The sequence below is a fragment of the Cryptomeria japonica genome, chromosome 11, assembly GCF_030272615.1.
Source record: "Cryptomeria japonica chromosome 11, Sugi_1.0, whole genome shotgun sequence".
Classification (NCBI taxonomy): Eukaryota; Viridiplantae; Streptophyta; class Pinopsida; order Cupressales; family Cupressaceae; genus Cryptomeria; species Cryptomeria japonica.
In genome coordinates, this window is record NC_081415.1 from 733,094,958 (window position 1) to 733,122,377 (window position 27,420).

Genomic DNA, 27,420 nt, shown 5'->3' on the forward strand with positions numbered 1-27,420 from the left:
AAAATTTAGGAGCAGACCTAAATCATAATTATAAAAAAATCTGGAACAATGACATGAACATTTATCAAAGAGATTAGAACACAAATACAAATCTGCAAACAATAATAAAGCAGACATTGAAGGAAAAGAAGAGGAAACATTAAATCAATAACGAGAGAATCAAACCTAATGGAATAGAAAGGATTCTCATACACACATATACATCTGAATATATTAGTAGATCAAATTAATATAAACAACAGACTTGTGCATTTAAAGAACAAAACAACATCTAATTGAATCTGTTCAAATTACTACAGTAGATTGAATATACATAACTATAATTATTCTACAATTATATTAGACAAAATTTAGTGTCCTCCCAAAAAAAGACATTACACTTACAAAGACCTCTTGAAATACAAATCCTATTCATTTTTCAAAAAAACAAAATTAATATATATTATATTCTAAAAAAATCAACATAAAAATACTCCATTCATCAACTAATTAATTTTTTTTCTCCTCCTCCTGTAATTAACGTGGTTTTGAGTAAAAAGAAAAAAAGCGCGACCGAAAAAACAATTAACGAGCTTCAATGTGCCTCGTTGCTCGTTGTCCGCTTCGGGCATAGACAATATCACAACATATGCATTTCGCAGAAATCAAATTTCTTAGCGGAATTTAGAAGGATTTGTAAGCGATGGCGAGCTCGTCGAGGGCGACATGGAGGGGGGCCTTTCTTCCACTGAAGGATTTGAAAGTGACTTCCTATGATGCGCTGCTGATGGCTGCTCTGCAAGATGTCGTTTCTCAATCCAAGCTGCTGCTCTCTGCTGCTCTAGACTTGTCTTCTCAAGAGGTTGGCCATTTCAATGCCTTGTTGATTTTGCCTTTGTTATTTTAAATAATATTTGCCTGTTCCCTTCTGTGGGATATAACCTTTTCTCTCGAGGGTCAATTGGAATCTCGATCTCAGTAGTTGGTATTTGTTTTTTAATTTTGATGAGCCTGAGGTGAGTTACGAATATATTTCAATGCTTCCACAATGTTATGGGATTTGGAAACATGGGTCATACTTAAAGGTGCCTCATAATTATTACAGCACAACAATCCCTGGGACATAGTTGATACTTCGTAATTAGTTAATTCTCGTTCTGAGGTGTCCTTCAGCTTAGATACCACCTGTTGAGGAATGCAGTACTTAGAATTGGATGTGGTGACCTATTTAATTCAAACATTCAATATTTGTATAACTAAGCATGTCTTCTGAGATTTTGAACACGGCTCTCTACTATAAAAACCTCAATGATTACCATCTGAGCTCATCCTGATTGAGGAGTACATGGTTGATTCTTGATGGTATGCATTACCCAGAGTTTATTTAAAAAATGAAATGCAATTTGGGGGAGGACAAATTTTAGTTGTGCCGTAAGTATGGAGACAGATTTGAATTTGAGTTGCCTATTACTCACTTGTCTGGCTCATCAGCCCTATAAAGAAAGTCTTACATCTTGAAAAGAAAAGTACATAACCTGTACTGCTCTTATCTGGCAATGCAGATCTAGGTAGAGGGCACATCACTGTTACTAGAAAACTTGTGTTGCAGTTCAGGGACCTTTCTCTGCAGGTAATGCTCACATATCTTTATTATCATATTTAAATGTTATGTAGATGTGCCCTTAGTCATATACCTATCAAATCTTCTGATAACTATGGAGTACGTCCGCCTTTTGTTTGGGTCAGGTAGGGGACGTTTTTTAACCTTGTTAACTTAGGTTTGGTTTCTTGGAATGATCTGTAGTGGAAAAGTTTAGCTCCAGTAGTCCATGCAGCATGCAACCGTTTCGGAATTAGAGTATTATGGTAGCATGCAGAGCTGTTTCGTTCATTTCATAGTTGACAAAAACATGCAACCGTTTCGGAATTAGAGTATTATGTTATGAATTCAAGATTTGAAAGGTAATATGCATTGTCTTAAAGAAGAATCATAAATGAAAACAAGGTCGTTCCTCCTTGCTGTCTATTGCTGTGTGATAATCTTCTTTTGAAATCTATGCTGCCCGATCCTGAATTTTCTGTTTTTCTCTCTTTTTAATTTCTATTTGTGTCTGGTGTTTTCCTGTTGACTTGTTTTACATGTGTTCCTATCAATTTCTGATTTCTTTGTTTGAATGAGAGGGAAATGGTTTGAATGTCTTCTCTTGATCTTTTAGTTTTACTATTTAGGCTTAGGGTTTTTCATTTACTGTCTTTTGCTTTTCTTTAAATTTTGTAGCAGAAGATGTAGACAGATTCATTGGGATGTGTCAGGTGGCGTCACTTGCCTACCACTGCCAACTCCTGCAGGTCTCCCTGTCTCTGAAACATGTACCCTACCCTGGTGGACACATCTGGTAGTTTCATTAATTCATTTGAAGATATGGAAGGTGTAGAATGAATGGAAAAAAAGACGGCTGAAGATAGTAATAAATTATGAATTAGAAAAGAGAACATTGCATTGGAGAGGATCAAGTTCCCACAAACCTTTTAATTAAATAGTGGCTTATACACACCTTGGGATTAATTTCCCAAATCAACCAAAGACCTGATTTTATTTTATAACGAAATAAAATAATATTTACAAAGCATATGCAATTGTACCATACTTATTGTCCTAAGACTAGCCTAAACTTCCCTTGGAATAATTTAGGCCAATATACCTCTATGATCCTTAAATATGGAAGGGACCCAAAAGGCATTGAAGTGGGTCAAACACTGCTGAAACTTATCCTGTAAAGTAGGTATCAAGTCTTTGCCTTATTTATCCTGAATCCGGTAGTCTCATGGTTAGCATATTATGAGCCAAGTCCTCTGTAATAACCTGAATCAAGATTTTCAGTCCGAAACGTGTGAAATTATGTCCATTTTGTCTTGTGAGCAAAAATTGCTCTGAAAAGTGCACCTTGATCTGGCAAGGCATTAGTGTGGGCAACCTCACCATTATCATGATCACCATTATCATGAAAATCTGTAACTGGGAAAATCTTTAATTTATACTTTTTCTTAGGGGAAGCCATCTAAGAGGGCATTTGGAACATGGCCAACAATACTTTAACCACGGCGACTGCTTCCCAAAACAACCTGTCATTTTATGTATCTCAAAATCTTTGTTGTCTACAAATAATTCCTTTAGAAGAGAATGATATTGGTAAAGGCAATATGAAAAATTTGTATCTAATGCAAGTCCAACAGGTCAAATGAGAGGTGGGAAGCCGGGAAAATCCAAATCATTCCACTTGTAAGATGGCACCCCCAAATCATCAATAGATGGAAAAAATTATGTATTGACTAAACTATCATCCTAACTAAAACCTGAAGTATGCTAATCCCACCTGAAAATAAAAAATGGTAGCCTAGTTTATATATATATTTACACATACATACACCAAAAGTATAAATGAAACTCACTTGTGTGGGATTTGATTGGAAAAAGTTGGGAAAAAAATTGTTGCTTTTCCATCTAGTGCATTGTCTAAATATACTTTTTTTTGGCTTTTCAAAATAAGAGCCATGGGTTAGAGACAGTAGCCTCCGGTGGGGTCAAATGGCAGTGCCCATTGCAGGGAACTTTTGCAGCCATTGGGCTCTTCATGGTGTATTCCATTTTTCTTTACTTTACCACTTTTAACAAAGCTACAAATCCTTCAAAAAATTCACTTTTAGGGTTAGTTCTTTAAATGTTTTTTTTTGGTTCCTTTAGGATCCTCCCCAAGTTTTGCTTGTGTCTAGGGTGTTTTTGGGCCTAGCCATTTGGCCCAGGTGCATCTCAGACATACCCTGGTTGAGTAGCCAAGATGGTAGTGGGCCTTGGTGAAACCCTGGCTGCACCTGGTCTGACCTGGCTCAAATCAGTTTGGGTTCATCTAGGGTTCTTGGGGAATCAAGTAATAAAGCATAAAAGTTATGAAATAGATGGGCTCCCTGTCAATGCCCTATTCCAAAATTCCAATAAATGTCTGCACAAGCCTGGTGTATGGACAAAGGATTATTCAAGTGTGCGACAGAGTCAAAGGTTCTCAATTAGAGTATTGAACTCTCAACTATGTGCAGAAATAATTAAGATAGGTATATTCTAAAATTAGGCATCCAGTTTTTAAGAAATGTGCCAACAGTAACTTTATACAATGTAGCAAACAAAGCATCCATATTGCAACAAAAATTCATGAGCCAAAAAACATCAACCTTCAGGTGATGAGGAAGTGACTTGGTTAGGGTAATTCTGTAGAACACAATTCTTCTATTGAGAGTGGGGGGGTAAATCAGTAGTAGATGTAAACTTATGATTCTCAAACAATTTGAAAGATATAATGAACTTTGTCAAATATCAAACTGAATACTGAAGAACCTTAAACTGAAACAAGAGTGAGAAGCAACCACACAGTGAGACAAAGCACAAAAATTACGTGGAAACCCAGAGTGGGAAAACCAAGGTGAGAAATGCTGCTAGGATCTACTGTCCTAATCCAGCCTCACAGTTGAAAAGTTTACAATGTTTAGGGTACCAACCCAAGGAATCACCAAATTCCTTATCTTTTGAGCACTAACTCCTTACAACAGTTTTGTCTTTACAGACTGAACACCAATTCAGTTGTACATCAAATTAAAATGATTACAAATCAAACAGCCAAGATTATTGATATGAACAGTTATCATTACAACATGAATGTAGATATGTAAGCTTCTGTTATTCTCACAAAATGATTCTTAACACCTTTGCACTGTAAATCAAAATGATTATGATCTGAAAATGCTCTGCAACGGTTTCCAGACCTGTCTACACAAACTCAAGTTTCAAGGTTATCATCAAAACACTGTTAACATTTATCTCTCACAGACAACTGTCACTGCAGATAAGTATTATGCAGAATGATCTTAAAATACCCCAATTTTGTTCTTTAGCAATAAAATCAACCAACAAAATAACGATGTTACTAATGAACATATACAGCTGTTGCTTGCAGAAGATAATCAAACCGTCTTCAACAAGCATACGATACAAACTCAGCCCTCTTTCACTCACTAACTCAGATTTGATTATTTTATAGATGCTTCTTCAACACACAACTTTTTCAACTTTATATCTCTGCTGTTCGATTTCCAGCAATACCACACAACCTAATTCAAAACATGTCACATACACACCCTTATTTGTAGATCACGAATCTGGTAGATACTGTTGTGAAACAGTTGTAACTGCTTTCAACCAATTATACAACAACCATCTAGTTCGAACATCTTGCTGTTCTTTAAAGACTAGCTTCTTTTAACAAATTTATGGGTCATCGATCTGAAGAATGATTTATGACTGTTTACAAAATGGACCTTTTGGTTGTAATTGGTTTCAAGACATAATCGTCCATAACCAAAATTGAAGCCACTTATAATATCAATACCTTTTGCCATTTCACAAATTGATAGTATGCTTTGCAAACATCGAAGAATCTCAGTAATGCTTCTATCAACAGAAACATATGACACACGATAGGTCTGCGAAGAAAGATATGAAGGTCCTTTCATACTGTGTTTACTGTCACTCGTTATGCAGATCAAAACAGCATAGATTAAATCTGATAAAGTTCATGTTATTCAAATGATTGGTGTAATGTCCCCGATTTTAGCCTGGAATTGTTTGAGGACAAATAAGGAGGAAATTTATTTAATTTAATATTATATAAGTTGTCTCATTATATTTATATAAAATCACACGTGAGATGACTTAATATTTTATTAAATTAATAAAGTGACTTAAGTATAAAATAAAATAATTAAAAAGTCACTTAAAAAATAATAAAGTATACCTACCCTCTTCTAGAAGGAATCTTATGATGGGTTATGAAAAGAATAAATAGAAGAGGGAAATGGAGGGATGGGCATCAGTTGTTTGGTTATCTCTTGTTTTGAGTTGGGAGCCGAAGGTTTTCCGCAGAATAGATCCTAGGGAACGATACCTCCCTTTGATCAGCATAACTGAGGAGGTGAAAGACCCTCTAAAGGGTTGCTTTGTGAGTGAGGAGCACTCAGCTTCTCATATCAAGCTTAAGAAGTTTTTGTTTCAGGCATAACAGTGGGGAGTTTGCTTCAGATTATCATTAGCCACGATTTTGCCATTGAGGGCTTGTTGGCTGCCAATCTTCACATTGAAGATCAGCGATTTGGTCTAAGGAGGAGGGCGACTTAATCTGTTATTTTTAGAAGGCAAATCGAATTATATTGTTGCTGTTATCATATCAGTTGCAGACTTCATCCTCCACAATTTTGTTCATACTTCTACCATTGTGCATTGATTTTGACATTGGAAGCCAGCAAAGTCAATAGGAGCTTAAGGCTATCCCCTCTTGATATTTTGTATGGCATTTTGATGACAGTTTGGGGTTGCATTGTGAATCCGATCAGAGCAGGTCCATGGCACTAGAACCCTCAATTTGGGTTAATAATGCATGCTTCGGCCTTGGGATATCCTTGTTTGAAGTAAGGCGCTTTCATTGGGGAAGAGACCGATCAGTTTGGAGTGGCTTTGGGACACTTGTGTGCAGATTTACTTTTTGTTCTCAGACCTACAATTGGCAGCAGCAGGGACGGCACTAGGCTTGGTCGATCTTGTACATTGGGGAGTCAAAGTTGGTGGATATTGCTTGTATCTTCATCGCTACACTTGGGCGAATTTATATCAGGTTCTAAGGCATCTCTCTCATTGTAATTTTTAGTTGTTTGCAATAAGTTGCAAAGATGACACACTCGCCGAAAACTCGGCGAGTGACAAAAACTCGCCGAGTTTTTGGTGAGTTTTAAAGAAAAACTCGCTTGCGTTAGCATAACAACCAAAAATGGCAAAAAATACATGCATTTTTTGTTTTTCGATATGGTTTTGGGCTGAGAAGGGGGAAACTCACTTGGAAGGGCCATGCCGAGAGCCCACTATGCCCTCAAGTAATCGCCGAGTTTTTTGGTTTGTCCGTCAGGATTCATATATGGAATATAGCATTTAAGTATAAGTCTTTCTTCTTTCTTATACTTTAAGTTATATTCCGTATATACTGTTAGGATGTTTGAGAGTGGTTTCAGACCTCCAGGAGTTATAATGCAAAATCTAGTTTTTGGAGGATTCTTCAATTTTCCAGACTTAGTCAAATTTCAAGATCCTTCGGCGATGCCCCTTGACCCCAACTTGGGGGCGCTGCCCCCAAACCCCTGTCGAAAAATATAGGGGGAAACTGCGCTGATGGAAGTAGGGAAAATTTAACCTCCAAGTCTGATTAGGCTCCATATAACAACATAATTAGCATTGAAGAAATCCTGGTATTATACATTTTAGAGTTGAAAGTTTGAAACTATGAGTATGAATGATGAAATTTCAAATATGATGAAAGTTTGAAACTAGTTTTAGCTAGAGTTGGGAAGAGGAAGTTGTATTTACTTTTGGTTTTACAAAAACTATTTACTATTTTGCTTCCAGCCATCAGCATTTCTCATGAGGATGCGATTTTGTAGACACTTTGCATTTAAATATATCTAGAATTAGCTTGTTTCTTTTGTGTTATCATTTATTGACTCATTGGATGCATCTTCTCATTATATTTTGCAAAAAAAATGCATTTTTTATTAAAATTAAGCGTGTTTTTACGTTGCCGAGTTTTTCGCCGAGTTTTTCTCGAGTTTTCGCCGAGTTTTTTTCTCAGGAGCTTGGCGAGTCGAGCCGAGTCGCGAGTAGTTCAACTATGGTTTGCATGGTACTTGTCCTCAGAAAATCTGAGAATTATTAAACATTATCAGTCAATGTGTTTTGGGTTTGTAATGGTTCTTTGAGCAGGTAAATGAATAAGGTTCCAACCATATAGGGCTGCACCATATGTAAATGAATTCTGAGATTGTATGTCATTCATTTGACAAAATGACAACAAGTATATGTGCCTGATAATAAGTTCCATTTGCTCATAATACATTGTGGTTGTTGTCCAAACATTTCTATGTTATTCTATTTCCATTGTGAATAATCTTACATTAAGAATTAGCATTAGAATGTCCCTGATGTCAATCTGAAACTAAGATCAGCAGACTAAACAATGACAGCCAAGTGTTTGATGAAATGTCTAAGTGAAAAGAATAAGAAGTTTATATCAGAGTTTAGCAGGGGACATTACAATTGGAAAATGCAAATGTTCTATCATTCTCAACCAAAACATATACTATTCTGACATGTTTCAAAACTGCAGACCACATACTTAGTGTCATTATTTTTCATATTTAGGAATGTATGGGCATCAGATCTGCGAACTGTGATGCCCCCTTCTTGTTGGCATCAGACTTTCATTGAGATTGGCCTATCATTCTGACCCTCGTAGGCTAATGAGGATGGTTAGAGGGTCTCCTGAGGATTGAACCATCTCCAGTGTTCAGAATGCTTCAGTTTGGTCTTTGTTTGGCATCGATTGGACATCGTTTGCTCTACTTACTATTTATAGTAAGTCTCGGAGTGTTCGAGAAGGACCCTTTCTATTTTTAACAGGGAGGTATGGTCACATTGGGAAAATCAGGGTGGACTCCCATTTCAGACGGCACAGTGAAATGTTAAGTATTTTGGGAGATATTAATGTTTATGTGGCCAAACTAATATTAAAATATTTAATTAAGTGAATATAAGGTTATAACTTAACATTATAACTTGAGGGTCTAGGCATCAAAAAAAGGGGGCGGAGCTATTAATTAATTATATGCACACAACCCAAGGTCGATATTTTATTTAATGATGCCAATTTAATGAAATAACATTTAATGTTATTAAAAGTGCTTTTAAGGAGAAAATCAAATTTCTTGAGGAATATATATGTTGACATGAAGAAGTTCAAACCATTATTGTTTGGCATTCATTTTTCATGACTTGTGGAGAGCAGAGACCAAGGGTTTCAGTTTTCATCAGCCATTGGAGAACGGGAAAATCTTCAGTGTTGCAGCCATTTGAATTGGTGAGATATCCAGTGAATTTGGCAACCAGGGGAGCTTCATTCAGGGGTTCCATTTGTGCTAAATTGGTGAAGTTTGAGGCTTTGAATCTGAACAGTTGAAGGGTTAATAATTGCAGATTGAATAACTTGGATAGACGATATTGTTCCAGCAGTTTCCCATCGTTTCCAAGCTGCAAATCATTCCAAATACCTCTGCCATACAGCTGCAAGTAGGGCGAATCATCAGGAGGGCGATTTTGACCAAGCAGTGTTTAATAAATTTCAATAAAATTAAGGAAGAGGTGCTTTACAGTGAGGAAACTATCAGTGATCATCTCGGGGGCAAATTCATTCAATTTGGAAAATAATCAAACCATTAAGGGAGCTGCTTTTTTGCAGAAAATTTACAGCAGCAGTTGTATTTCTTATTTCTGGGTATGCATGTGTTATAAAAGGTTTTATATTTCAATAAACATTGGAGTTGTATGATTGTAATTACCATTTCCTTGGACAATCTTAGTATTCTCAGTTGCAATAAATTCATTAGCTATTTGGCATTTGCTTTTTCAATCAAATCCTTGCGAAAATACAAAAAAATATAAAACTTCAAAAATAAAAAACAAATCCAATAGCAGTGTCAGCAGTTAGAGCCTGTTGGGTTCTTACACGAACTAAGGCAACATGAATCTTCTACAGACAGATGTATGTCTTTTCTGCGAATACATTACAGAGAACATATCTCCATCTAATGGACATCAATGACAAATAAAGATGCTAACAAATTCATCATATACTCTTCAAGTTGAAATATGCAACAATATCTTCAATGAGCACAGAACTAGTGTGGCAGTGATGACAACTCCTGCCAGCTATTGTGAAAATCAATAACAAAACATGTAGTCAAGACACCTACAAAACTCACAAATCCCTCCATATGGTTTACAACTGGGATAGAGTAAAACTTATGTTAACATGTGGGCAATGAAAATATCATTGCAAAATCCTTTCCTCTAAACTTCTGACGCAATGATAATACTCCTTAAAATGTCTGACAATACATCTTATATCTCTTATTTAATCCCTGAAAAATACATAAAAGAAATGAAAACTGTGCAAAATTTTATCCTTTTGAATTTACAATTACACCTAATTTTCCTAAGAACATTTGAATGTAACTGATCTATTTTTCCTGAACAAAATGTGCAAGGCCTTGCTATACAAAAAATTAAAAAATTGAATAATGTCTAACTCTTACCTTTAAAATATAATACATAAATTAGCTAGATCACTTCTAGGAAACATTGCAACAATTTTGGAGGACAAGAATTTGGGTAGAGACAAAATAATTCCCCTTATTCTTCCCAATATAAAAAATTTCTCCTTTTTACAGATATGAAATCTCACTGATGTGATAATATAAATGTCTTATCACTTATTATTTTCACAGGAATTGTATATTAGAAACATACTTCTCCTTAGAAGTCTCTAAACCAGATTATGTAGTATTCTCATACAAGATAAATGGTTTTTCCTCCTGAAATTCTCCTTTGAGCACGAGTTAGGTGAATATAAAGCTTGAAAAGCAAAAATTTCAAACTCATAAAGTTTGAATCCTTCCATATATTTTTCCAGTATTTTAATCTTATACCAAGGGTACTTCTTCCATGTGCTAGTTTTCATCAATTACACACTCTACATGTCGCACAAAATCTGCAATCTCAGATATGCTCTTGCCATTTTGTAAGGGTTATTAAATTTTCAATGTTACCAATTTGGGTAGTGGTATGGGGGTTTGGCATATTTTTTGGGGTTGGGTTTGTCCTTACAAAAAATATATACAAATATATACCTATTTGCAGCATAAAGTAGGAATTAAAACGAGAATACCACATCGCATCATATGATAAACAAAACCACAATAAAAATTAAAGATACTACTTCAATGTCGATTTGTTAAACTCTAATGTCATGATAAATATTCATTGAGCAGTGCCATTGGTTTAGAATGTGGACATGATTGAAAAGATGACACACTTCTGAGTTGGGTTCCGTCAATAATGCTCAGAGACAATATAATTCACAACACCTAATAAAATTTTGCTATCAAATGGAGATGGATTGGTTCCTTATCACTCCAAAAGGTTTCCTTTTCTATAAACCCCCAAACCAATATATCAAACATCTTGATATGCTCACCCTTTTGATATACTTGTTAGTCTATGGAAGAAGCACACCCTTTCAATATGCCTGTTTGTACATGAAAGTGATGTTAATCATGTGAGAGCTAAGAGGTATGTGGCACTTAGACATCATGTGAAAGTGATTGACCCTATCAATGCCACCTATTTAAAAAGAAATTGGATTTTCTTTATAGTTAGGATTTATGTCTTATGATTGTGATGAATGAATAACGGAGGGAAATGGAAATGAAAATGGTTGTCTTTATTTCTCCTTGGCAATTTGTAGAGTTGAAGCCACTAACACCATGTTGTAGCTATGTAAACATTAGTTGTAGCAGTTCAATTGCAACAGCTTGACCTGTAAATGTGAACTAGAGGCATTGTGTATATCAAACATTGTGATTTATTTTTGGTTTGCAAAATTTGTTTGATTTTTGAATTGCTTTAAATATTCCCAATCCTGAAATAGTCTAAAATGAATAAATGATACTAAACATGACCTTTACTAGATGGCCTTCTAAAATGAATTTTTCCCCGCTAATTGAAAATTTTCAAAACCATTTTTATGTGATTTATAGGACATACCTCCAAAATATAAACTTTTGATTTTGTAATGGAACACCTCCCAAGCTAATAAAAAGGTATAATGCTCTTATAAAAGCAATAGTCCACCATGATTAGACGCCTATTCTATTAAAAAACATCTTAATATGATTTTATCTCCAAACTATGTTGGAAATGTAAAAACCAAGGTCTCAAACCTAAACCTAGATTCTTGAATTAAAGACTGATAACAAAATTATGGTGGCTAGAAAATTGCATATAAGAAAAATTGAAATATTTCATAAGATTCATGAATTTTGGTGGTACTAGAGAGTCGTGAACAAGATGTATAGGTGACTTAGGAGAAATAGGGTTGAGTATTGCAAATAGGATTTTGATGCCCACATGGGAGATTTAGACATTGATGCTTCTATCTTGATTGGATCGCAAATTAGTCTAGAACCTCTTGATGATGGAAGTCTAAATACACTTGTTTTATTTGGATTTGATGCATATATTGCTCAAAAAGCATTGAGAGCCCCTAATGGTGATATCAAGAGCAAGTGAATGCATCTTTATGTTAGAAATAAGAAACACTTGGACCAAAGATGGACTGTAGCTAAGGGGCTAGTAGCTCAATGGTAGAGCACTCCAACAACAAAAGGAGGGTCCTCGGTTTGAGTCCTACTTGGTCCATGAAAAAATCAACATGGTATTAGAGCAAGGTCATCATCAACCATTTCTAGACTTTCAAAACTATGTTCATCAACTTTGAATAGGTGTTTTATTTTCTTGTATTAATGTAGGCCGTTGTGTACAAAACTGGCACCATGGAAAGCAAGGAAAAGGCAAAGAGGAAGACAAAGTAACCTACATAAAAGAGAAGTAGCTTTGTCCAATATTGAAGACAAGGCATCGAGGGTTCGATTTGTGTTGTTTGTTTCCTTCTTGAATTTATCCTCATTTATTTGGATTTTCTTCAAAAGGGAGTTGAAAACCAAGGTGTGGGTCAAAACCATGAAGGAAAGCAACAAGATCAGCGTAAATTGATAAATACTAAGAAGGGGGGGGGGGGGGGGGTGAATTAGTATACCCAAAAATACTGAACTCAAACTCTTAAACAATTTAGCAGATAACCGATTTAACAATTTTACTAATAAACCAGTTAAGATAAATGCAAACCAAATAGCAAATAAAGCATTCACCCACAGAAGCATAATCACCATAACACAAGATATTTTGACGTGGAAACCCAAATGGGAAAAACCACGGTGAGCAAAAACTCACAAGTAACTATCTGTAGAATAGAAACTAGACCGGTTAAGGTCATACAATGTTTTTCACCAGAACAGATCCTGTTAGGAATCTAGATCTCTGTTAGGAGATAAGTCCTGTTAAAGACTACCTTGTGAGAGGATTTCAGATCCATAGTTGTGAACCACCTTGTTAGAGGATTTACAAAGGCTTTGCTAGGCCTACCCAGTTAAGGGTTTCAGACTTGTCGAAGATGTGAGTAATCAACAAGTGAGTGATCTAGATACTAGCACAGTATGCTTGGTTAGATCCTTGATAGCTCACTGTTAATGCATTTCAGCATTATTTCAGTCTTCAATATCTCCACACTCTAACTCTTCACACAGACCTAATCTTCTCTGTAAAGATCGCACATAACCTTCTCATACAGCATACACCTTTCTCACATACAAACCCTAGACATGATGTCCTTATAAAGGAAATTGATTTCATGTCGGTCCAATAGGATTAAACTACAAGTTACTAGGTTTAGTGCATCTAGACACATTTGGTAACACGGCACAAAATCACCGCCAAAGTGTCGGTGGATGATAACTCATCACAGAAATACTGTTGGTAACTCATCACAGAGTAATACCGGTTCATACAATATACCGATTACTGGTTTTCAAAAATGAAGACTGAAAAATGTTAACTACCGCTTTGTTCCTTCGTACTGCTTGAGATCCTCGAACTGCTTGAGGTCTTCATACCGCTTGGGTTCTCCATACCACTTGAGTTCTCCATACCGCTTGAGGTCTTCAGTCAATTTGTGACCGGTAAACATCTTCTGCAAAACACCGATAGTCTAAAGACTATAATACATAATACCGGTTGGAACAATTACCGGTTGAGCATAACTCATACATTAAGAAAGTGTGTGTCCATCACAAAGAAAGTGTGTGTCCATCAATGACAATCAAAACATCATCAAAATGCCAACATAAATATTTTTCAGTTGACCCTATAGACTTTGGGGTCTCTCTCACAAAAGGAGCTCCAAGATTGGGATTTGAACAAGGTCCTCTACTTGAAGTTCTTGGCTCCTTGGTGAAAACTATTCATGTTATGCTAATAGTGGGAAGTTTACGAAGTCAGAGAACGTGAAATGGTGGGGCATGATTTGTTTGCTTTATAGTTGTGCTTTAGTGTCATGTGTTGAAAATCCACTTTTTATTTGTGGCCTTGTTGGGCTTGCTTGGCTTTTTTTTTTGCGAGTAGTTAGTCATAGCTGAGAAAATCAAAATCTGAAGTTTTGGAATTCTTCTCGTATGTTGATTTTCCATTAGATAAGAAAGGCATTAGATGTAAATGGATCTTCAAGACCAAGTATAAGGCAGATGGTAGTATAGATAAGTAGAAAGCTAGAATTGCTGCTAAGTTTAATGACTAGAAAGAAGGGATTGATTATGAAGAAACTTTTGCTTGCATAGAAAAGATTACAACCATTAGAATGTTTTTTTGCTTTAGCTGCATAGTCTAGATCGAAGCTATATCAAGTGGATGTAAAGAGTGCCTTTCTTAATGGAGACCTTAAGGAGGAAGTTTATATGGACCAATTGCGAGATATATTGCACTTGGTAAAGAAGAAAAGGTATACAAACTTGTTAAGGCTCTCAGTGGTTTCAAATAGGCTCCTAGAGATTGGTGTATCAAAATTGATGAACATTTGCTACAACATGAATTTAGTAGGCATCCATATGATCCAAATCTCTACCTCAAGCAAAAATGCGGGAGAGATTGTGATTATCAATGCATATGTTGATGACCTAGTTATCATAGGCAACTCACCAACAATGGTTGAGACAACCAAGATTATTCTCAAGAAGGCATTTGATATGACGGATTTTGGGCTATTACTCTATTGTCTTGGCTTAGAGGTATGGCATACTATTCACCATATTTGTGTATCTCAAAGAAAATATGCCAAGAAATTGCTTAAGACGTTTGGAATGATGGATTACAAACCCATGTCTACTTCCGTGGGATCAAGATTTCAATTATCTATATTTGATCCATCTCCTTAGGTGAATGCAACTCTCTATTGACAAATGATTGGAGTTTGATCTGCTTGACCTATACTAGACTAGATATCAGTTTTGATGTTAATTATCTTTCACAATTCATGCAAGAACCAAAGATGTGTCATTGGAAGACAACAAAATGGGTACTAAGGTATATACATGGTATGATGAATCATTGTTTGCAATATAAAAAGAATGATCACTTTTTCTCTACGTAACCCGGGGACGCATCCTCGGCCTGAAAACCCCGTCCCAGTCCCGGGGATGTTTCGAGGACTTGGGGACGGCCAGTGGACGTTTCCCCACTGTCCCCCACAGCTAGGGCTACTAAAAAATATTAAAAAAAAAAAAAAGTCATATTTTCAATTTTCTTTTAGAATTTTCTAACATGGGCCCCCTAAATCGTTCAAATTATAAAAAAATTAAAAGGCAACAATTTCAAATTAATAAATTATTAATTTATTAATATTATAGTATAAGTTAATGTTAATATATTATATAATGAATTAATAATATGAATATCAAATTATTAATATAATAATATTAAATATAAGCTAATGTTAAAACTTAAATTATTATTTTAAAAAATAAATATTAAATGTTAACATTTTTAAATTTTAATATCTATGTTTCTTATCAAACATATAAAATTAATAAATAATAAATTATAATTTATAAATTATAAATAGAAAATAATAAAATATTAATTCATAACTTCATAAGTTATACCATATGACAGTGGCAGAGACTCAGAGGACTCTGCTTTTAATGCAATGTTAGGAGATGCAGTTTAGGGGCAGCATTATACTTTTCTTTTTTGTATTTAGTTTTACTTAGTACTATTTTTGATTTTCATATTTAATTGACAATGAAACTATATGGCACCAGTATAGCCTTTGGGCATTTTGACATTTTGTATGTTATTTCTTTAATATCTATTATGATATGCATATTGACAATGTGAATGAATCGAAATTCTGAATTATGAATGCATAATTGCATATCGAGTATTGACAATGTTGTATGTTCAGAATTTACATTCTAAAATGTTTTCATAGTATCATACACATGCTATATCCATGTTTTCATATGAATATAATGTATATATGCATTCTTTATCCATGTTTTCATATGAACATTTAGAATTTTCCTTTATATTTTAAATTTTCCCTATATTTTATATAGCCGTCCCCTTTGCCGTCCCCCCGCTGTTGCCGTCCCGGAAACGCGTCCCACCGTCCCTGTCTCGGAAACTCGGTGTAACGTAGCTTTTTCTTAACAGGGTACATAGATCTAGATTATGTAAGATCTTTTGATGATTTGAAATCCACATCTAGATTTATTTTCTTTTTAGATTCATGTCGTATCTCTTGGGGAAGTAAGAAGCTAGCCATAGTTGCTTGTTCCTCAATAGAAGCAGAATATCATGCAGTAGTTTGTGAAGCGATTTGGCGACATTAACTACTAGAAGGATTGGGAGTACCTCATAAGCAACCCACAATCCTCTATTGTGATAATCAAAGTGTTCTTAAGCTTGTTGTAATCTAGTATTTCATGAACACACAGAGCACATTGAAGTTGACTCCACTTCAGACGAGAACATGTTCAACAAAACATTATTCAACTCCGATTCTGCTCTACTCAAGAGCAACATGCTGACATCTTCACCAAGTCTCTTTAATTTGTGAAGTTTGATAATTTTTCGGCTTTCTCTCATTAGTGCTTTAAAACAATTATGTAATAAGTGGGGAATGTTGGCAACAGGTAATGATGAAATATGCCAACAATTTACAAAATCGACAGGTACAACCGAGATGGATATTAACTCTAGCAGTGTTATCTCTACATTTGTTGATCTTCATACTTCTGCTAATCTAAGTGAGGGAGGTGAAGAGGCTGTGGAGGGTTTTGGAGAAGACAAATTAATCAGCTCTTAATAAGACAACCATCAAGGAAAAAAATTAGTAGATAAGGCATTTTATTACTAAAATCTTAGTCGAGGTTTTTAGCAAGCTTGGGAAAATTAAAGCTTTGTTTCAAAGGGTGTGTACAGGTAGTTGGGTCCTCCTCGGTTGGGGTGGGACACAAAGTGTTTGAGGGTCTTGTATAATTTGATGCTTAAATCACCTACTGTTGCAGGGAAATGGATATGATTTGCAGGTAGGAGTGTTTAGTGTGGGAATATGTGGGAGATGATGCATACTGGGACAAAGTATAGAGCACAAAAAATGACTTCTCCATGGGACAACTACAGAAAATCCAATTTCTTTTGAATAAATTTGCACTTAATAGGAATAAATCTACATCTTATTGGCAATATGCTTTTTCTCATGATAAAATTAGAAATTGCACATTAAAATCTTTATAGAAAGAATGAACATTCAAAATAAGAATGATTGTGCCAAAATTTACAATATAAACCTGCATTTGTTCTTCATCTTTCTCCAACCTTACTCTGATACCAATATAGTCCTAGGAATGTAATGCAGAAAAGTTTGACAAATGAAATGGATGGGAATTGAACAACAAGAAAAATGTTCAATAGAACTTGTACCATTCATCCATTGATCAGAATGGTGATACATCGTACATATATATCAATTCTAGATGACTGTTCAGCTTCTACTGTATCTAGGGAATAGAGAATATAAAATATTGTCCTACTGCACCTAGGCTTATGTACAATAGTGTTACAGAATAAAGTTTTCAAATTCTATTATTGTTAGAAAAATGGACATGTTTTAAGAGATTGCATTCAATGTGCCAAGGACATTGATGGAAAGTTGAAGATGAATAAAGCTTTTGTTGCCATTGAAAGTGAGATAAAAGATTGTGGTTTTGTAATACAGAAGGAAGAATCTGTCCACTATGACAATGAGGAGGAATATCTTTATAAAGGACTTTGTAGGTGAGGAAGTTGGAGGAGTTTCCCCCACTTGAGCTAGCTGCTCACTTAGATATGTTACTTTGCATGAGAAGCATTACTTATACATTTGTGTCTCTTCTTGGAGGAAGGGGAGTTTGGCTGTCCTTGATAGTATTTGTGGAGGGTGTAACCTCTGAAATAGGTGGAGTTAGTAAAACTGCACTGGTTTTGTTCTTGCTATACACTGAAGGGGGGATTTAGTTCTCATGGCATTGGAGGAGGCATATTAACACTTTCGGTGGAAAGTGGACTCTTGTAGGAGAGTTGTTCTGTCATTGTGCAGGCACTTGAGGAGGGATTTAGAAATGCTTGGAGGATGGTGGACCCTCGAAGGAAAGTTGTTGTGTATGGGTGTTGGGATTTGTTTCTCATGTGGTACTCAGGATTTGCAGGTTTGATAGTCAAGAGACCATTGATGCAATCAGTTTGGTGTGTTTTGGATTAGTGAGGAGGTTTGGGGGACTTGATTCTTCAGATTTCAAGATGGGCAGCTGTGTTTAATCCTTTGTTTAAGTTGATGTAATAATAAAGGAAATGTTGGAAATATACGACATCTATGTTATATAAGTTAACATATTTGTATGTTAATAAATAAAATATATCAATAAATTAATGTTAGTAGTTAAGTGGGAGTTACTTTACCACATGGAGGTTGCATTGGTAGTGGTTAGGTGGTTAAAGGGAAGAGACTTTGATAAAGCTAATGCACCGTAAAAGAATATCATCCCAAAGAAATCAACGTATAATTTTCATTATTGGCTTCGATTGTGGTGTATTCTGTGTGAATTTGCTCTACCAAATATAATTTATGGTGCTATTCTGTTATCGTGTGCAATTTGAGGATAGTGGATAATTGAGGATGAAAAGCCATAGCAATCTCCCACAGCCTGCAATTGGGCCCAACACATAATTTCCCTATTTTGATAAATCAAAAGTTCAGCATGCATTTGAACTTTTACATTTATTTTCTTACTGGTTCACCATCATCGTATAGCAATTTTAGTAAAATTTTCACCTAGTGGGCAACATAAAAATAGTGGGCAAACTGAATTTCTCCCACTAGTTGATTTCCCGTTGCCCACAATGCTTTTAATATTTCTTAAAACTAATTTAATAACAAGGGCTTGGTAAAATAAATTTACCCTGCACACCAAGGTGAAAACATTCTAGATGGCATACATGACACAATTAAAATCAATACATTAATCACTCATCCATGGGAATGGGAAGCAAGGGAGGACAAATATTTCATTTGTGGGAATGACCAACATGTTCAAAACCAGTACCAACTCAGAAACTTGAAAAAAGTGGAAATGCTACCAACACTGCCATCATAGTATCTCCAACAACTCTGTGGTTAGCTTGAAACATTTCTGGGTTTGGCTGCATGAACTTTTTCTTTTCATTTAAATGATGAAAAATTAGATGAAGAAAGTTCACGCAGTCAAATCTAGAATCATTTCAAGCTCATAGCATGAACTGTGGAAATTTTATGTCTTTAACTCTGGTTGCTTGTTTTTATACATGAAGTGCCTAGAGCGAAGCCATGCAATTCAATTATATCCCTTACAGACCCACATCTGAAATGCTGAATTTTGCTATGTTGATCTCACTTCCAGATGTAGAGGGGACAGTCAACCTCCATTTCAAGCACTTTGGCCCCTGATTTGATTGCAATTCCACAGAGATGCTGAAAAATATCAGAGAAATGCAAAAGAACAATATGTTTTCCACAACCAGGGCATCGGTAAATCTTAATAAAACAAAAAATTTCCATTTTCATGATATCTACAGAATATATAGAATGATCTTACAAATCCCTTGTGAAATGCAAGAAAATCCACCTTGAGGTTCAAAATGTGCAATTTTCCCCTAAAAAGATGCCCTTTCATGTCGTTTCTTTAAAATTTGTTCACATCTAATTCAATAAACAAGGGTACTCTGAAGTTTTGAAAAGCAAAAGCACTGGATAGTTGATAGTGATACACCATCAATTGAGGGCTTGAGCACTCAGTTTCATGTCAGAATGCTTTTTGGGCACTTTAACCATGGGCATATGCTCCCACAAAGTACGCCATGTTGAGTCTGTCTCCATTTGAGGGACCTTCTCCAAGGTTTTCCTTGCCCTTGCTACTGCTCAAAAGAAAGTGGTAGAATGAATTCCAAGAAGATGGCCAATGCTCTTATTTTTTAAATTTTTAATCAACAAATAGCAAGTACAAAATGTCATTGAGGGATTAGGTCCACATCAACTTATCTATAAAAAAGGAAGCTCCTATACCACCTATGGGGAATCAACTTCCACAACCATCATATGAATCATTCTCATTAATGATGAGAAAATTCATACCAATTACATGTCAATGGTCCCTAGGTGATAAGTTCAACACTCCCTTTTTGGATTGCCAGGGCTGACATAAAAAACTTTATCATAGTTTTTTTCCAGAAACACATTCTAATGTTAATGGACTGTGGAAGCCCAAAAGCATTTAAGATTAATACTGTTTTCTGTATGGGCTTCTTAGCTAGAGCCATTCATTTACTTTTCGATCTGACAAAGTAAACTCTGTTTTATTCCCATGGAGTTTTGCATATACCAAGCTTACTGACAATACATGTCTTTCTGAGCTCTTTCTCTTTGTTTGTTTGGTGTATTTGTGACCATAGACATCTTCTTTGGTTTGGAATGGTTATGAACATTTAACAACTGCTTTATGAAGTGATAAGAAAATTTATTCATTAGTGCTGATTTCAGAAATTTTCGCCCTAATTGCTTTTTATATTGCATCAAGCCAAAATAACGGAATAGGATAGAATCTGATCATTCTGAGGCACAAATTTTGGTCATCTTATTTATTTTTCTTAAAATTTTTATTGTTAGGTGGCTGGAGATATAATGCTTCTGATGGATTTGGTTTCCAGAGAGGGTCTGTTTCCTGAAGATGGTGATTGGAGAAACACTATTAGTTGTGTGTGTCATCTGGTGAGAATGGGTTGAATTTGATTTTAAGGTGAATTTTGCTTGGACATATTAAGCAAATATTTGATATTAATTTAAAAAAAAATAATTTGTGTTATTTTCACTTCTTAATTATTTTTTATAACACTTTAAACCAAGTATGATAAAAAGTGTTAAATATTTACATTATGTTCAGCCTGTTTGGGACATTTGGTCACATTCCATGCCACTTGTTGATACATGTTTTTTGACACTCACTAACACATAATAAAATACCAAGTATTCTATCCTATCTTGAAAAAGGAAACCTCAAATGCTAAACAATGTGATCGATTAAGGCTACCCCAAGGTTTATAATGTGAACAATGCGACTTTACAATGGATAGACTCAGTGAAAATATGTGATTTGATGATATCACAAAGGGACTTACGCTTAACTGGAACTGGAATACTAAACTTACTTGAACTTCAAATAAAAAGACAAAAAGGATAAGGTTTAGATAAATCTAAGCTAAATGCCTAAGGACAATGAAAATAATGGATAGTGCTTGAGATAAATGGATTCCTTATGGAACTACTTTCTATTTAACAGAGATAGCTAACACCGCCATAGAAAGAGTGCAATCTTCTAAGGTAGTGAAAGATTTTCATATTGCAAACAACCATCCAAATACCCAATGCTGGTGCAATCCAGATGAATATTCACAATTGAACTATCGCCAAATAAGGTTCAGACTAACCATACACTGCAATTTGCAATCAACAAACTGCAAATGGTATGAAGCAAGGAATTCATCGCATATCTTCAGATTTCTCCATTAAAATCAATGAACTTCAACTAAAAGCTGAGAAGTAGAAACCATGCAAAATGTAGAAACCACACACAAAGATCCACTATATCTTCAATGAAAATCATGTATCAACTTCGACATAGTTTTGGCAACAATTTTTTGTCTCCTCTTATTACTACTATTCTAACTCTATTCTTCCACTAACTATTAACCTTACAAATGAAAAGGCCAAGCCTTATATAGAGCTCTAAATTACAAATGAAGGGCCCATTTGATTTTAAATCAATGGCCAAGAAAATTCAATGAAACCCTAAAGTGAGGTAGTTACAACTACCACCTCATATTTATATCCTCCAATGAGGAAATTACACAACTTTGAATGCATGTCCTTTTAGGAAAAGGACCAATGAGAAAAATAGGTTGTAGCACTATATTAAATGTCCTCCACATGTCCACTTGTCTTCTTCGTAGGATGAGTCAGGTTCAATGAATCTAGACATGCCGACTTGTGATTTGATTGGTTGATGTTGGATGAGCGCCACCTCAGCACATACATCTTGTAAACTTTCTTCTCCTTGCTCTTCTAGCAATATCTCGTGATACTCAACATCATCAAGCCTTTTGACTAAATGTGATGGTTCATATTCCCGAATTGCATCATCTTGGTGATTATTCTTTATGTCTCCATCGGTTGAGTTTCTAACTTTGATTAACTCTTCTGGAACCATCTTTCTTGCAATTTCCTTGTCCTTGGGCTTCATTGTGCACTTCCTCTTCATCTTTCGCTATCTTCTCCTCGTCCATTTTTGGAATTCTTTGTCTTCTTACTCTTGGATGTCATCTTGCCCTGATCTCCATCATGTGAAGTAATCTTTCTTTGTTATCTTCTTGAACATGTTGACCTTGTTTTCCTTCGCATTGATCTTGTTGAGTCCATCTCCTCCATTCGCTTTCTTGTATGACTTGGAACTTGACTCTACACATTCATTCCTTGAATCACCTGAAAAAAGAAAAGGGAAAACCTTGGATTATGATGGTGAATAAAACCCTAAGTAAATGAAATTCCTTTAATTGATAGGGAAATGAAAGTTCAAAACTTGCATTCTTAATTTATGTTGAAGAACTTAAAGAGATTTTCATGATAATTAGCCTTCAAGAATGCTGTGAAACAAATTGTACTTGAACACATTTGGATTTTCAAAAGGTCATGAATATTCCTTAATCCTTAATGAAATGTTTCACAAATCCCTCTAAAAATCTGGAAATGACATTTTGCTCTTCACATTTCCAGGAAATCAGACCTTAATGACAACTGATTTGACTTTCATTGATCAGGAAATGGCACTTTCAGACTTGGAACATCTGGAAATGGAGTTCAAAACCTGGAAAATGCTTGAGTTAGTGAGGGAATTCTCTCTTAATCTGAAAGTGAATCGCTTTCTACCTCTACAATTTGCCTCCCTAGGTCTGATTTTTCTTCACAAATTCACACCCCTGATGGAATTCACTTCTTATTTCTGCTCTGTCATTAATTTCGCTTGGATCTGATCTGAATTTGCTTGATTCACTGTGAATTGCATCTGTTATTCCTTTGTTTTGAATTGTAAAGTGACTTGTTTTCCTTCATGAATCGCTTTTAAATTCTAATTTCCTTATACTGATTCACATTATGCTGCTGTTGAATTCACTTGTCTCTGCACCTCTCAATTTTTCCCTTAAATACTTTGGTTTTTGAAACCTGATTTTCCCTGTAGAAAATTACCTGCCTCATTGTGATTCACTCCTAATTCGCTTGGAACTGCTTCTGATCTGCTGCAATTCACACCTTGTCTGCCCTTGAATTCGTTTTAATTGATTTGAATTGTGATAGAATGACATTTCGTTCTTCACATATATAGGTGCCACATATTGGAAATTATAGTCCCCTGATGAAGGCTGACTTAGGTAACATTTCATTTGTTTTTCATTTGCATTTTCAAATTTCCTTCACCCTTATTCTCAACCTTTATTCCTGTCAAGTCATCCTACCTTACACCTTGGATTTCGTCTTGTTTGAATTGATATAAAGGTAAGGTGAGCACTCTCATTTGTTTCACAGTGCTGAGTGGGATTTATAAGTGTGCAGGGACAGATAGGGTGCGGAATCCACCTATCAAAGGACATTAAGGCACGAGTTGAAGGCAGTCCTGGACTGCTGGGTATGAAATGAAGGCAGTCCTGGACTATAGGGCGGGATTTGCATGTTGAAAGGGACTGTCCAGCACTAATCAGTCTTATGCAAGGACTATGGGGTGGGTTTGCAAGGTTGTGAAGGACTATAGGGTGCAAAACCAAGGTTGTGAAGGACTATAGGGCGCATATAGGAGGTAGAGATGGATTTTTGAAGTGGAAATGCAAGGTTGGACAAGGACTCTTCTTGCATTTTAGATCTTGTGAGAGATTTTCTCCATAAATTTCGAAGAGAAATTCCACCTTGATAGGGATTTTCCATGTTTCATCCTTGGATCTCATTTTCAATTTTAGGAATTCCTTATTTGAACTCAGGATTTTACATTTCAACTTGCGAATCCCACATTTCAATTCCGGATTTTAAACCTCAATTTAGGAATTCCTCATTTCAATCATGGAATTTTCTTCATACCACTCTCCCACCTTGTGTTGATGTGTTTTTTATGCACATGCGAACTTAGAATAAAATACCAAGGTATCTTATCCTCTCTTGAACAAAGTTTCCCTGACTGCTGAAGATCTTGCCGAAGGATCAATCGGAGCAACTCCAAGGTTCTGATATGTAGGGTCTCTACGTGTGGATAAGCTCTTGCGGTATGATGTGATTTTGCTGGAATCACAAGGGGACTTACATTTGATGACCTGAGCGTCTGATTTACTTTGGATATCACTGGAACGTGGGTCTTTACTGATACTTGATTTTTAAAAAAGGGAAAAAAGGATAAGGGTTGGAGAGGAATCTAATTCTAATGCTAAGAATGTAGGAGCAATGGATGACCTTTGATGAAACTCTAACTAAGTCTTGCTTTGACATGATATGATCATCTCCACAAGGTTAGTGCGATCTTCTAAGGATAGCTTTATGATGTTCAGATCACCGCTACAAGCATAGATACCGTCAGGTTGATGCATATCAATGAAGAAGCGATAATTGAAGTTAAGCTAAAGTTGAATGATTCCAGTTGACTATGCAAGGCAAGTTTGCAATCAACAAACCGCTAGTAGTATGGATATACAAATTTCACCATTGATCATACAAATTTCTTCCATTCATCTAATAACACGAAATTAAATTTGAGAAGTATAGAGACCATGCAAATTGTAGATTTCCTCCTGAACCTTTTTGACCGATATCCTCAGTAATGTTGATTCCCTATTGGACCTATCAAAGAATTCTTTTCTAGTGCTTACTACATAGAACCATCAAGGGAAATTATATGCCTCATTTTCCCTGATGACCTCTCCATCTATCAATGCCTGGAAGTGTTCACCACCTTGCTGGATTCTGCCATGCCTGCAAAATAAAATAATTAACATTAAATCCTTAACAAGAGAATTTTAGAAATCTATCGAGGGAAGAATTCCATGCTGTAAATTCTAGACTTGGATAAAATAAAAACCTCCAAGATTAAGAACTTCTAGATAAAAAATCATGCCCTAGATTTTCTTCACTTTGTGCTTGTTTTAACTTCTCCAAAATGTGATGTGAAGAATGATGTCTAAAACCTTTTGTTTAAATAGAAAACGTCCACCAAGCTCCTAAGTTGGCAATGAGATAATTTTAGCAGTTGCATTAATTCATTCCAATCACACTTCATATTTCCTTAATGAGAAAGACACAACTCGTTGTTCCGGTGGACCCTGCCTATCATTCTTGACTTCAAAAATAGGAACTTCCATAATCTCTTAAGTTATGCTTCATTAATGCGTAATATTCCATTTTACCTATTGTTAACTTGTCTTTTACAAGATTCTTTCTATCCTGGGCGTACAAGGGATATCTTGGAAGATTTTCTTGCCTTGGAGGAATTTTTATGATTTTCTCCATTCCTAAGGAATTCTTGAGCATATATCAATCTTGGAGGAGGAAAATTCCCTTCCTCGTGAAATTCTGCCATTTCATGTTCTATGAATGCTTGGGTGTGTTTTGTCCTGAAGGAGGAATTTTTGACAACCATTTTTTTCTTCAAGGAATTTTGTCTTGTTTGGAGTTTGGAGGAGGAGAATTTCCTACAAAACGCTAAATTTTCACTGTTATTAGGAATTTTGCAAACATGGGCGCATTTTGTCTTGGAAGAAGGAATTTTGTCCATGAAGAAAAATCTTCCTCAGCAGTGGATTTGTGCCCCAAGAGCCTGCCTGAGCTCATTTTAGGGGTTAGGGAGGAATTTACTCCTCATGGAAATATCCTCCTTGCCTTGGGATTTGCACCCAAGGCAGGGGTTTGGGCGCTCCGAAGGGTTGAAGGAGGAATATGGAGGATTTTGGAAAATCCTCCTTGCCTAGTGAAATACGCCTTGGGCATGAGTTTGGGTGCCATTTGTACTTACGGGAGGAACTTTTGAGATCTTGAAGAATTCTCCGACTCTTGGGAAATGTGCCCAAGAATAGATTTTTCCATGCTTTGTCATTTCGGGAAGGATTTCCAAACTTAGCCAATATTCTAATCACTTGTTTTCTCTTCAACTTTTCCGGATTTAGAATTGGATATTCAGGAATGTTTTGCCGTCAGTGCCTTGCCAATTGCCAGAGATAGACTTTCCAAAAATACACTTACTAAAAACAGTATGTTCTTCCAAACACCAAATTAGGGCAAATTGGGACACAATGACACTAGAAATAGTCTTACTAAAAAATAGGCATTGCTAAAAATAGTAAGTTTGTTTAAACACAAAATTAGGCCAATCCGGGACGTAGTGAAACTTACTAAAAATAGTAAGTCAGAATTTGCTCAAATTTCACTGGTAGCTTCTTTGAAGGGTCCTCATTTCAATGCTTCTCTCAGATTTCACAAAACCCTAGGCTATTGACATCATTTCTACGGATGAAAACCAAAAAATAGACAATATAAGTTTCCAGACATCCAAATTTCTCCAAAACACTTGCAGGCTTAGCCAAAATTTGCCAAAACACTTAGGGACTTGAGGAGATTGAAGAAACTGCTGCCAAACCACCCAAAAGACCACAACCAAAAGACCAAATGGACAAAAGTGTAGGGGTCCCCATTTGGAATGGGGTGATGTGTGATTAGGTCACAACACTACCAAGCATCACAAATAGAACACAAGATATACCTAGAAACCCTAATGGGAAAAACCATGGCAAATTAATGCTTTTATATTTCTTCTTTTACAATGTTTGTAGGCACAACCTACTAGAGGTACCGACCCCTAACTTAGTTTGTGAGCACCAACCCACTGGAAGCACCAACTTCCACTTCTAGATTTGTAGGCACCAATCTATTGGTAGCACCAATGCCACAACTTAGTTTGTGAGCATCAACCCATCGGAAGCACCAACTCCCCTTTCTCAATTTGTAGGCACCAACCCACTAGAAGCACCAACTCAGCAAGAGACACCAATCTCTTATTTGATAGGCACCAATCTATGAATTCTTCAATGGATGATATTGTTCTCCCTTTTTCACAAATCCGATTACAACTTATGATCTTGAATGATCTTCATATATTTATTTTATTTCAATCTTGCACACTTATAAATTTATTATAAAATCT

At 35.7% G+C, this 27,420-nt stretch overlaps 1 protein-coding gene across 6 annotated transcripts in view; it reads left to right on the top strand.

Annotated features, from left to right (window-relative positions):
* Positions 1–553: 553 nt before the first annotated feature.
* The window catches only part of LOC131072109 (uncharacterized), a 202,344-nt gene continuing 175,477 nt past the window's right edge, over positions 554–27,420 (top strand). For 2 of the 6 annotated variants that reach the window (XR_009112658.2, XM_058008168.2), the window contains exons 1-2: positions 557–841; positions 20,808–20,909. Coding sequence is in view for 4 of the 6 variants with exons in the window: in XM_058008168.2 (XP_057864151.2) it covers positions 683–841; positions 20,808–20,909 (261 nt within the window). In the remaining 2 variants the exon portion in view is untranslated. Of the gene's footprint in view, positions 842–20,805; positions 20,938–27,420 lie in introns of those variants that run through there. The other 4 variants (XM_058008172.2, XM_058008169.2, XM_058008170.2 and 1 more) reach the window with 4 other exon arrangements.